Source organism: Lichtheimia ornata, assembly GCF_029851405.1.
Source record: "Lichtheimia ornata isolate CBS 291.66 chromosome Unknown scaffold00074, whole genome shotgun sequence".
NCBI classification, from domain to species: Eukaryota; Fungi; Mucoromycota; class Mucoromycetes; order Mucorales; family Lichtheimiaceae; genus Lichtheimia; species Lichtheimia ornata.
In genome coordinates this window covers 55,490-68,396 of record NW_026695394.1, presented here as the reverse complement: position 1 = coordinate 68,396, position 12,907 = coordinate 55,490, and the positions used below count along the sequence as shown (strand labels likewise).

The following is a 12,907-nucleotide window of genomic DNA, read 5'->3' as shown; positions in this document are numbered from 1 at the left end:
TATGGTTGTTGTGGCTTCTGGTTCCAAATTAATTTCCTGCGGGGTGCGTGGGGCTGGGCGGGGTGTGGCAAGAGATCTTTGTTCAATGCAATCGATCTTTTACAAGCCACAGCGATCTACCTTCTTTGTGTCCACACGTTACATACAACTTCTCTTGCAGCAGCATTCGCCATGAATACACAAAAAGTCGGCATTCTAGGAGGCAAATATGAATAAACGACATTACGGGCCTTGTCAACAGTACAACTAATGCGGGAATCAATAGGTGGCCAATTGGGTCGCATGATGGTGGAAGCTGCTTCTCGCTTGAATCTCTCGGTGACCATTCTTGACAGCCCTGTCAATTCCCCTGCCAAGCAAATCGAGGCGACGCAAGAGCACATTCATGGAGCATTCAAGGATCCCGTCAAGATTCGTGAGCTTGCCAGCAAGGTGGACGTGTTGACAGTTGAAATTGAGCACGTGGACGCTCAAGTCCTTGCCGAGATTGAAAAGGAAGGCAAAGTCAAGGTGCATCCTTCTGCAAAGACGGTTCAAACGATCCAAGACAAGTATGCTCAAAAGCAACATTTGCAAGCACATGGTATTCCTGTGGCCGAGTATATGGAGACCCCTGATGCCGATGCTGTTGCTGCTGCTGGCAAGCAATTTGGATATCCCTTCATGTTGAAATCAAAGACCATGGCTTATGATGGCAAGGGCAACTACGTGGTGCGCTCTGCTGATGACATTCCTGCCGCTATGGAGGCCTTGAAGAACTTGCCCTTGTATGCAGAAAAGTGGGCTCCTTTTGTCAAGGAATTGGCTGTGATGGTGGTGCGTCGTGCTAATGGCGAAGTGCGTACTTATCCTGTTGTCGAGACCATTCACAAGAACAGCATTTGTCATTTGGTCATTGCTCCTGCTCAAGCTGATGGTGCTGCCCTTGCCAAGGCTCAAGCCATTGCCGCTGATGCTATCAAGTCCTTCCCTGGTGCAGGCATTTTCGGTGTCGAGATGTTTTTGATGGAGAATGGTTCTATTTTACTCAACGAGATTGCACCACGTCCTCACAACTCGGGCCATTACACGATTGAAGCATGTGAGACATCCCAATTTGAAAATCATATGCGTGCTATCCTTGATATGCCTCTTGGTTCTACTGAAATGAAGGTGCCAGCATCCATCATGGTCAATTTGCTTGGTGAATCTACCAGTATGGAAGAATGCTATCGTCCTTGCCAGGAAGCTTTGTTGGTGGATGGTGCTACGATTCATTTGTATGGCAAAAAGGAATGCCGTGCAGGTCGTAAGATGGGTCACATTACTGTTGTTGGTGAATCCATGATGCAAGTCCAAGATCGTCTCAAGCCTATTCTTAAAGCCATTGAGCCTGATGTGGAGCGCAACTTGTCCCTTCGTCCTTTGGTGGGTATCATCATGGGTTCCGATTCAGATTTGCCTGTCATGAAAGTGGGCGCCAAGATTCTCAAGGACTTTGATATCCCCTTTGAGCTTACTATTGTTTCAGCACATCGCACTCCTGATCGCATGTTTGAATACGCCCGCTCTGCAGCTGAACGTGGTCTCAAAGCTATCATTGCAGGTGCTGGTGGTGCCGCTCACTTGCCTGGTATGGTTGCTGCCATGACGCCTCTTCCAGTTATTGGTGTTCCTGTCAAGGGAAGCTCGCTTGATGGTGTTGATTCGTTGCACAGCATTGTGCAAATGCCAGTACGTATTTGATAAACCAATCAATTGGGTACACAATAGATGATTAATCACATGGTTATACAGCGTGGTGTACCTGTTGCAACAGTGGCAATCAACAACAGCACCAATGCCGCCCTCCTTGCTATTCGTATGCTTGGTGCTTTCATTCCTGGTGTTCTCCAAAAGATGGATGCCTATATGAAGAAAATGGAAGGCGAAGTTCTAGGCAAGGTTGATCGTCTCAATGCTGTGGTATGTAACGCCAATCCCAAACCTTTTGGCATCTGAGAACTGACAATCCTGCTCGGTTTTTCCTTTTATGCTAGGGCTGGGAAGAATACTAAGACTCATTTGGACGACCCAATCATTTGCATGTGTATATAGAGAAGGTTTAGAAAAAACAAAAAGCCAACAAAATCAAGATTTTTTATGTATATCCTTTCAATACTTCTCTCCTTATCCTTATTAGTGTAGCGTTGATCAATTGTATCGCCCCATGTCATACGATATTGATGTGGATACTTCTTGTAAACATAAACGCCGCGGTCTCGGTCTTTGCTCCGATCAACTCCTCTGCTGCTGCTGCTGCTCCTCCTCCCCTCCTCCCCCCCCACACGTACTACTCCACAACGAAAGCATAAGCACGTTCTTTTTCTAATTGAAGCAACATCCATTGTTCAGCAATGAAGATGAACCTATCATCATGCTGTGTGAGAGATTGGGTTATCGGTCAACTTCTTGGAAAAGTAATTGTCACCAAGCTGCAAACGGCAAGCCAAGTAATAATCACCAGATGATATAATATTTTACGCGGTGTCGCCTTGCTTTTCGGCGTCATGATCGTTTGCATTTCCACATTGAGCATAGAATTTGGGGGTATGCTCCTCGCTTCTTTTCCCCCCAATGATACAGATATCCTAGATTTATAATGCAACACAGATAGCAGATCACGAATACAGCCATACGCATAGCTACTTGTATGCATGTACAAGCTCCTATAATCGTGTGATTTTCCACTAAATCTTCTTTGTTTCTAATTTCATGCACAATAGAGCTTATGGTATTGTGCCGCTGGGGGGTGGGTTAATTGAGCAACAGTAATAACAAAAAGAGACACTCTAAAGAGGTAGAGACGTTGGGGGACAAGGGCGTGCGTGCGTTTTGTGTGATGATGGGTAACCTTGGTTGTGGGAATCGTATTGCTTTGTGTGTTGCACATGGCAAATGAGATAATGATATTGGTTTCATTTCAAACCAGCTGTTCACTGGTACCACTGGTAGGCTGTGTATGTGTGTTATGTGTGTGTGATCCACACAAATGATGGATTACCAGGGAAGATGTATCACTTCGTTGTGCAAGCTAATGACATCAATTGCATAATCTGCACTTCTTCCAAGAGAAAAGCGGGCTTGCATGACATTTGGGGTGACATACTTCTTTGGGTCTTTCGGGGTTAGGGTCACGACTCTTGGATTGGCACTGCGATTGTATTTTATAACAGTAAATACCGCTTCCAGTTGAAACATGACATCATGAATCGGTCCTTTGACGACTTTTCACTCAGTTGTAAATTTTTTATCTCTTGAAGGAGGACTTTTTTGCTTCCTCATTTAGTTATCGTCGTACAGCACCGACCATAAAACCCTCCCTCTCATCTCTCCTGGAACGACATCTTGCTTTCTTTTTTATCTACATACTTTTTTTCTTCACTATGCGCCCACACAACAACATGTCGTATTCACATCAAGACTGCAAAACATTACGCTTCAATAATCTCGACCCTCGTGTTGACGACCGTATGCTACATTCCATCCTCTCAACAGTCGTACCAGTCGATCATGTACACATGGCCGAAGAGTCTGATGAGCGATGGAGTGTAAGTGAGCAAGATGATGAGGTGCGCATGGGTGATCCTATTTTCTTTTTTTATCTATGATTCTCTTTTTGCATTTTGACGGTATCTTATCCATCGACTGCAAGCAGCGGTCATGATTGGCCGATTGCATCTAATCATTCTTTTGTGGAAGGGGTTACAAAGAACCTTGTGTGCGGACTTGCTAACGTAAAATATCATTTATTTTATGTAGGCTTTGGATCATCATGCCTATGTTCGTTTCCACGATCATCACGCGGCTGAACAAGCTTTCCATGTAATGGATGGTCGTACTCTTTTTGGCAAGGTGAGCGTTCTACCTAATTTTCTGCTGGGGGCTATCTCAGCATACTTTTTGTTTATCACACACCACATACATACCCCCTTGAACGATGCCATGCCCTCTTCCCCCAACATCAGATTTACTTATCGCACATCTTCTTCGTCGTCCCAAATAGGTAGTTGAAGCTACCTGGAATGAGCCAAAAAAGAAGAGTAGCAGCGACCAATCCACATATGGTGTAGTGATGAAGAATCTCAGCCCGGATGTTAGCACCGAATCCATTCGTGAATCATTGACACCATACAAGAAGCAACTAAGGTAATAACAAAGAGAACCATAGGGATTTTTTTGCAATCTCCCCTGCTGACGTGTACTTTTCCAACTAGTCAAATCGAATTCATTTGGGACAATGCCACCGGCAAGACCAAAGGCATGGCTCGTGTCAATTTCCTTGATGAAAAGAGCGCACATGGAGCAGCAGAATCACTCAACAATACGCAGCTTGGCAAAAACACTATTCAATGCGCACCACTTTCATCATCATCATCCTCATTATCATCTGAGAATACTCGTGCGTATAGTCACGAACAAAATGTCGAAGCTCAGCAATCGCCATCACTCACACCCGCATCGTCGTCCAACAAACAATCCTACGATGATATCTTTAACGGCGCTCCTCTTCCAGTCACCACCGTATACGCTCATCCTCTTCCATCAGAGACAACGAGTAAGTAGTAATAATGCAAGTTACATACCTTTGATATTAACATTGCTCTTTAGAACAAGATCTTTGGTTCTACTTTTCTCAATACGGATACGTATCCGGCATCGACTTGCATCTCAACGAGAACTATGCCATTGTGAGGTATGTCATGCGTATGACTCATAGATAAGCTTTGCAATTCTCTAACCAACATGTTTATTTTACATAGTATGGATACCCATGCCAACGCTGCCTTGGCTATGTTCTCTTTGCAAGAGTTTAAATTACACGATGAGCCTGTTCAACTTGACTGGTCTACAAGCGAAACTGCAAAATCTTCCCTAACGAATTCACCACCAACATCCTCCTTTGCATCGGCCGCCCCTGTTGCGTCCACGTCATCTCATCCATCGGCCGTATTGAACGACACCAACAGCTCTAAATCTCCCTTGTTCCCTTTGCTTCGTACAGCTACTTCTACTTCCCATCGCCATGATGCCCAAGGTTTGGAGGTTATGGAATCATCCGTATACCATATCCAGCCCCAGTGGCCATCCTCTGTCACCGATCAGTATTATTACCACCCTGCTTTCGGCAATACAACATGACTACTGACAAACACAAACGAACAACAACCATCACAGCAGGCATCATAAGAGTGCCCCCATTCCCTTGTACACACACACACACACATACACACATATGCGAAGAGAGAGAGAGAAAATTGATTTGTATATATTATATACCCAGCCATTCCCCCCAATCCACCCAACCCAGCATCGCTCTCTAATGCGAGCCAAGTAACACGACATGACAAACACGACTTATCGATCAGTACATATCTCAACCACTCAGCAGGGCATTGAGAGAAATTGAAAAAGAAGAGAGAGAGCGAGAGGGTGTGTGTGTGCAGTGAGGGTGGGATAATTTGTCATCAGTAATGAGTAAGAGCAACACAACCAAGACGTTAAAAGCAAAAGATATGAGAGAGCTACTTGCTTCTAGCTCAAATGATACTACATACTAACCCGCGCATATATGAATCAGGGGATCTTGTGTGCAAGGTTTGGTCGTCTTTCACTCACACGACATTCTGTATTGTATCACTGCAACAGCACCATGACAACCCCGTTTCATCATGTTGAACAACCCAATCTACTATGAGCAACACGAGTCGGCAAAAAGAAGAATTACGTGGTGCTGCGTGTATGATCGGGGAGTTTGATGCAAATAGCTTTACACACATGACGTTGACGAAGAAGCTTTTCAACGAGTTGCACCATGGATACGCTATTCCTTATTACTATGAAGGAGTAACGACGGCAATGAATTGCACCGCAAGTACCACTTGTAAAAGGGAATGTGGGTGGTGCACCAGGTTTAAAGTATCTATGTAGGTTCGACATCCTATTGTAAATTTTTTTGGGGTTGTTGTTTATTAACTTTGTAAAACTCCTCCTGACTCCAAGACGCAGCAGTTGTTTTCTAAAAGGATAGTACAATAAACTTCATCCCAAAGGAATCTAAATACATTTGGCTATGCAAGGCATGTTTCTTTTTCACCACAAAAGGTGCCCTAATAAAAGCTCACGTTGTGTGAATGGCAATTGCTTATCAAGCCTAGCATGATTCGCTTATGCAGAAAACTAAACTTTAATCGCCTTCTGGGTTGTTCGTTTCGCTCATAAATTTCTGTATATCTCAGGGCAGCGAACAAGTCAATCCGTATACGCTATTTAGTTTCTAGTTCTTCCTCTCATTCAAGACTGTTGCCCACATGTGAACGATGCTACTCGTGCTCCAGCTCAACATTTTCATCCATCAATTGTCTAGATCCGCAAGCATTTGGCTGAGCTAAACTGGAGCTTCCGGTCCTTTCATATATAGCCATCCCCCAAATCATGCCCCTCCCTCTCAAACTTTTCATAGTGAAGCGTGGAGGCTTTATGAGAATCGAATTGATCAGCGTATCCGAGAGTATCTTGTGGGAAATTTTTGAGTTCGAAATGGGCAATCTCAAGGTAATGGACCACCCACCTACTTTTATTCATCGTATCTCCTACATTTGGACACTCCCATTCATAATCTTCATAATGAAGTATGGGTTCTTTATTAGAAAAAAGTCATCAGCATGACCAAGAGCATCTTGTGTGAAAGTTTCAGGTTCGAGAGGGGCAATCTCAATATCAAGGATTGATGTACAGTGTTCATGCATCTATACAAGAGGTGTCCGACCGATTTACTTTCCACTTCTTCCACTCGCCAGCTTCTTCCCTCTTCCTCCCATTCTCAACTGTTGGCCCATTCAAGTATACAACCACCACCTGCGAACGATTGTCCTGCTTCAACCCATCATGTCAACCCTACGATTGTCTTGATTGGAAAGTCTTTGTCTGAATGGCAAGACATGGCGTGTGCACACCACTACAACACCCGAGTTTCTTGTCACTTCCCCATCTCTTGTACAATCCTCGACCACAATCAAACGTAACAGCAGTTGCTATAGCAAGGTCTTTACGCCATTGTCTCGTACAGCGTTCACAACCTTGTTACTCTACTACAACACACGCTCTTGCACACTTCTCTGCCACGATCAAACATGACAGAAGTCGCCATTAGCAAGGTCTTTACTCTATTGTCTCAAGCTACTTGCAGCAACCTGCCTTAGAGACGATTTCGCGTGGACAGCAGACAGCCATTGTATAAAAGCAGCTTTATTTACATGTAGCAACTTGTTTCAATACATACGATTTCTTATGGATGGGATGTCATATCAGCTATCAAGTGCACCGCAATACAAGCAATCTTCACGTGGTTGAGCAGTAATGGACATGATCAAGAAAGAGATAGATCGATGGCCGGATGGAAAAGGTTGGCTATTTATTATTGGACTTGCAATGGTTATGATGGATGGAAGCGATCAAGTGCAGTGATGGGAAACCCTGGAATGTTGCTTTGGTTACTTGTCGTGTTGCCAGCAAGAACGATCACGTGGATACGGCCGAGGATGATGATGGATTGGATGGAATTGATGAGGGGGCTTCTATCTTGGGCGAAAGGTGTGGTGCAGCCATGGATGACATTGGGGGTACTTGATTCAATGTATGCAGCAGCTATTTTACAATCATGGATGAAGGATGGCTATGATGGCAGCAACCAAGAATACAATGACACAATTATCCCTGTGGACTCGATGTGATTCACCTGTAGCTTATCCAATTAGCAATGTTCTTTATCACCATTACTTGATAAACATCCACACTACCATGTGCATTCATCGACTTCTTCATTATTGATGGAAATTGGATTCAACATAGAAGGGTATCGTGCTATCAGTTCATATGAGTGAGATATCAATCACTTGATTGATTTCTGGATTGAAAGGGGAACAGGAAATTGAAGGTAGGAAAGCGAGATTGGATCATCACGTACATACATGTCATCGTATGGATCGAGATACTTTTGTTCTCTTGTCACAGCTATCTAGTTCGTGTATTGATGGATGAAAGACAGTAGCAATTCTCAAACACTTGCATCGCATCGCAAAGACAATAAATTCAGAGTGAGGGAGGGGGTGTTTGTTCTATAAGCTTGGTTCATTGTGAGTTTATTTCCTTATGTTCAGGAAAGAGTGAGCTGCGATACATATGGCACATGCTTACCTATGGCAAGCTTCACCCAAAGCTACCTTATGCAACCTTATATAAGTACGAACCATTCCACATGGCTATCATGGGCGGAACTTACTATAGAGGATGGAGCTACTTCTTCATGCATCGTTCCACCAATGGCATTGACCCTTCAGGCCCCGTCCTCTTGGTTTTGAGTTACACAAACAAGTCCTTCTGCATTTTGACTCATGTGAGTGAGGCTGTCGGCGATGAACAAAGACCACTTCTCATATAGCATCACGCTTACAACATATGTAAAACATAAAGATGTCTGTATCTTTAAACTTTACATTCAAACGTGGAGTCTTCAATAGAACAATGTTGCTCGGCGGGGTCAAAGCGATCTTGTGTCAAAGTATGAAGTTCATCGTGGCCATTCCCAGATTCACCCAATGTCGCCCCCAGCCAAAAAATAAATTGGTCGTCGTCAAGAAAAATTTCAAGAGGTCGACCCCCAGATCCACTTTGGCTGGTGGCGACAATGGCCAAATCTGGGAATGGCCACGATGAACTTCATACTTTGACACAAGATCGCTTTGACCCCGCCGAGCAACTCTGTTCCCTTAAAGACCCCACGTTTCATTGTAAAGTTTAGAGATACGGGCACCTTCATGTTTTACATATGCTGCTTGCGTGATACTATATGAAAGGTGGTCTTTGTTCATTGTCAATTAGTTAGACCTTGGCAGAGCAAAAGATGCAGAGGGACGTCTTTGTGTATCCCAGCTACCTTGCATGACTGGAAAGATGGAAGGATGATACTGTATACTGTTGACAATAGACCATGTATTGCCAGCTAACAGCCATTTCCTCTCAATCAGCGTTGTTGCAAAATCCATTGCATGTGAACGATTCTCCTGCTCCAGCCGAGCATTTCCATCATTCAAGTTTCTTGATCCGAGTTGATTTGGTTGAGTTACGGTCAAACAACATTACATCAGTTGAGCTAGATCGTGCGTGCTTCATGTACGCATTGATGTAACCCCTCTTTGACCGTAGCTTGATCAAATCAGCTCGGATCAAGATAATCCAACCATGGAAATGAATGTCTGGAGCAGGAGCATCGTTCCATTGTAATGGATTAGACAAAAGTTGGGATTGGATGGAAGTGGCTGTTAGCTCGCAATGTACGGGCTTTTGTCAACAGTATATAGTATCGTCCTTCCATCCTTCCAGTCATGCAAAGTAGCTGAGTAACCCAAAGAGGTCCCTCTGCATCTTTTGCTCTGCCAGGGTCCAGCTACTTCACAATGAACAAAGACCACTCTTCATATAGCATCACGCTTACAAACATAAAGGTGCCTGTATCTCCAAACTTTACAATGAAACGTGGGGTTTTTATTAGAGCAATGTGCTCGGCTTGGCCAACAGCACCTTGGGTGCCAGTTTCACGATCAAGCTTGCCAATCCCAGATTTCGCATTGGCACTACCAGCCAAACTGGATCTGGGGGTCGATCTCTTCGACGACGACGACCAAAAAATATTTTTTGGGCTGTTTGCGACATTGAACGTAAAACTTTCACACAAGGTGCTGTTGGCCAAGCCGAGCACATTGCTCTAATAAAAACCCCACGTTTCATTGTAAAGTTTGGAGATACAGGCACCTTTATGTTTGTAAGCGTGATGCTATATGAAGAGTGGTCTTTGTTCATTGTGAAGTAGCTGGACCCTGGCAGAGCAAAAGATGCAGAGGGACGTGTTTGTGTTACTGGGTTAAAAAGTCAGGACTTCAGGGACCATGCATGACAGGTACGCAACCCTCATTTTCAGGTCATACATTGGCAGCTAATAGCCACTTTTGTGCATTCCCAACTTTTGTGCATTCTATTGTAGGTGGACGATGCTCCTGCTCTAGACATTCATTTCCATGATTAAAGTAGGTTGATCCGAGCTGATTTGACTGAGCTGCGGTCAAAGAGAGATTACATCACTCTGGACATAAAGCACGCTCGATGTAGCTCAACCGATGTAATCTTGTGTGAGCGTAACTCAACCAAATCAGCTCGGATCAACCTACTTTAATCATGGAAATGAATGTCTAGAGCAGGGGCATCGTTCCCATGCAGTGGATCTCGCAACAATGATGATTGGATAAAAGTGGCCGTTAGCTAGCAATACATGCCTGTTCCTAGATGATCCATAAAGTAATTATACATTGACGCTTTCATTCATGCAAACGTAGCTGTGTTACACAACACGGCCCTCTGCATCTTTTGCTCTGCCAGGGTCTAGCCACTTGACAATGAACAAAGACCACTCTTCATATAGCATCACGCTTACAAACATAAAGTTGCCTGTATCTCCAAACTTTACAATGAAACGTGGGGTTTTTATTAGAGCAATGTGCTCGGCTTGGCCAACAGCACCTTGTGTGAAAGTTTCGGGTTCAATGTCGCAAACAGCCCAAAAAATATTTTTTTGGTCGTCGTCGTCGAAGAGGTCGACCCCCAGATCCGGTTTGGCTGGTAGCGACATTGCGAAATCTGGGAATGGCCACGATGAACTTCATACTTTGACACAAGATCGCTTTGACTCAGCCGAGCAGCTTGTTCTCTTAAAGACCCCACACTTCATTGTAAAGTTTTGAGATATAGCTGTCTTTATGTTTTACATATGCTGTAAGCGTGATGCTATATGAAAAGTGGTCGTTGTTCATTGTGAAGTAGCTTGACCCTGATACAGCCGGAGATGCAGAAGGACTTCTTTGTGTAACACAGCTACTTTGCATGACTGGAAGGATTGATGGATTTTACTTTATGGTCTATCCATAATAGTCCATATGGTGCACGCTATCAGCCAATTCCTCACAATCAACATTGTTGCAAAATCCATTGCATGTGAACGATTCTCCTGCTCCAGCCGAGCATTTCCATCATTCAAGTAGCTTGATCCGAGCTGATTTGACTGAGCTACGCTGGAACAGCAAACATGAAAATTAATGAATCGCAGACCCTGCGAATGTCTCCGTCTTTCAAACTGTTGGACGCTCCCATTCCAAATTTTCAAATGAAGCGTGAAGTTTTTATTAGAAAAAGTTGATCAGCTTGCGCGAGAGCACCATCCTGTCTAATTTTCTAGTTGGAGGTGAGCAACTTCGGGGCGGTGGGCTGTCCGCTCTTTTTTATTGCCCGTCATCCACCATTTCGGTCGCCCCGCATTTTAATTCTTCACAATGAAGTCTGTGGTTTTTAAATGAATAACGTTGATCAGCATGCCTCAGCGAATCTTCTGACAAAGTTTCATGTTCGAGATGGGGAATCCCAAGGTAATACGTACTATTTCGATGAATCATGAATCCGGCGCTGACATGCTTTCCGATCTCCATAGTAAATCCCACATTGTACCCTCCCATTCAAGGTTTTCAAATGAACACGAGGTCTTTTTTAACACAATATTGATCAGCATCGCCAAGTGCACCTTGTGTGAAAGTTTCAGGTTCGAAAGGGGTAATCTCAATATCAAGGATTGATGTACAGTGTTCATGCATTGATACAAGATGTGCCCGACCTCTTTAATTTCCACTTCCTTCTTCCACTCTCAACTTCTTCCCTCGTCCTCCTATTCCCAACCGTTGGCCCATTCAAGTATACAACTACCACCTGCGAACGATTGTCCTGCTTCAACCCATCATGTCAATCCTACAATTGCCCTGATCCGATTGCCTTGACAGAATGGCAAGTCCATGGCGTGTACACAGCCTTCTTGTCACTCTTCTACAACACACCCGTTTCATGACACAACACACGCTCTTGCACAATCCTCTACCACGATCAAACGTAACAGTGTTCATTGCAACGGTTACTATAAGCGATGTCTATACTCCATTGTCACAAACGGCATCCTTGACTTGCGGCAACTCGCCTTGCAGACTTTTTCACGTGAACAACGGATAGCCATCATATAGAAACAGCTTGATTTGTGTGGAGCAGCTATACGAACTCCTGTGGATATGGATATGGATATGGATATGGATATTGGTTTGGAACATGCGATGGAAGGATTTGGGTATACACAACGCGTAGAAAAGGAGCGTTTGATGTTTGGATCCATTGTGCTTGACGCTATCATCCTGAACGATTGGTGCATCCCATGCCATGGCAACCACAATCATCCTCCTTTGTGCTCCCTGTCAACCATGTACGACCAACCATCATCACCATCCAGCTACATGTTGTGACGCGCCATGCATACAATTCGCTACTACGCATCAAGTACCACTTTATGTTCATCCATTCGCCTTTGTACAATGCATGCACATACAAGGATAGAATCGTTCCAATTCAATATATCTTTCCCATCACTATACCTCACAATCTATCTCTTATGAGTGATCTTGGATTAAAAAGGTTACTTTTCAAATGCGGCATTGTGTTGGCAATCACTCATAAGTCATAAGTATACAGTGTAAGAGGCTTTCACCCTGAGTTGGGCTTCGTGCATGGCACGTGATGCGTCATATTATAGAAGGATTGGCGGTATGGCAAATGCAGGATTGTAAAAGTATATCCACTTGTAGATGTTGTGACAAAGGAAAAAGGAAAAAGAGAGGAAGAGAAATGGTCTGATTGATTCTTCAATATGGGATGGGGTTCAAGTTGAGAAAGGCCATTAAGTTTAACAGGGCGGTTTAACAGGACTGCTGGGAAATGTGAGGCTGCTAGAGAACCGTTTAAATATAACAGG

General features: G+C 44.0%; 2 protein-coding genes across 2 annotated transcripts; both read left to right on the top strand.

Moving 5' to 3' along the window:
* Positions 1–249: 249 nt before the first annotated feature.
* O0I10_010681 (phosphoribosylaminoimidazole carboxylase, ATPase subunit) lies at positions 250–2,036 on the top strand (the record flags this gene model as incomplete). Its single annotated transcript, XM_058490660.1, has 3 exons — positions 250–1,713; positions 1,777–1,944; positions 2,019–2,036. The coding sequence occupies 3 exons, from the start codon at positions 250–252 to the stop codon at positions 2,034–2,036; spliced, it is 1,650 nt and encodes a 549-aa protein (XP_058338558.1).
* Positions 2,037–3,404: 1,368 nt separating this feature from the next.
* Positions 3,405–5,160, top strand: O0I10_010680 (uncharacterized protein; the record flags this gene model as incomplete). The annotated part of the gene is made up of 6 exons (XM_058490659.1): positions 3,405–3,569; positions 3,781–3,873; positions 4,025–4,167; positions 4,236–4,576; positions 4,630–4,714; positions 4,782–5,160. The coding sequence occupies 6 exons, from the start codon at positions 3,405–3,407 to the stop codon at positions 5,158–5,160; spliced, it is 1,206 nt and encodes a 401-aa protein (XP_058338557.1).
* Positions 5,161–12,907: the final 7,747 nt, after the last annotated feature.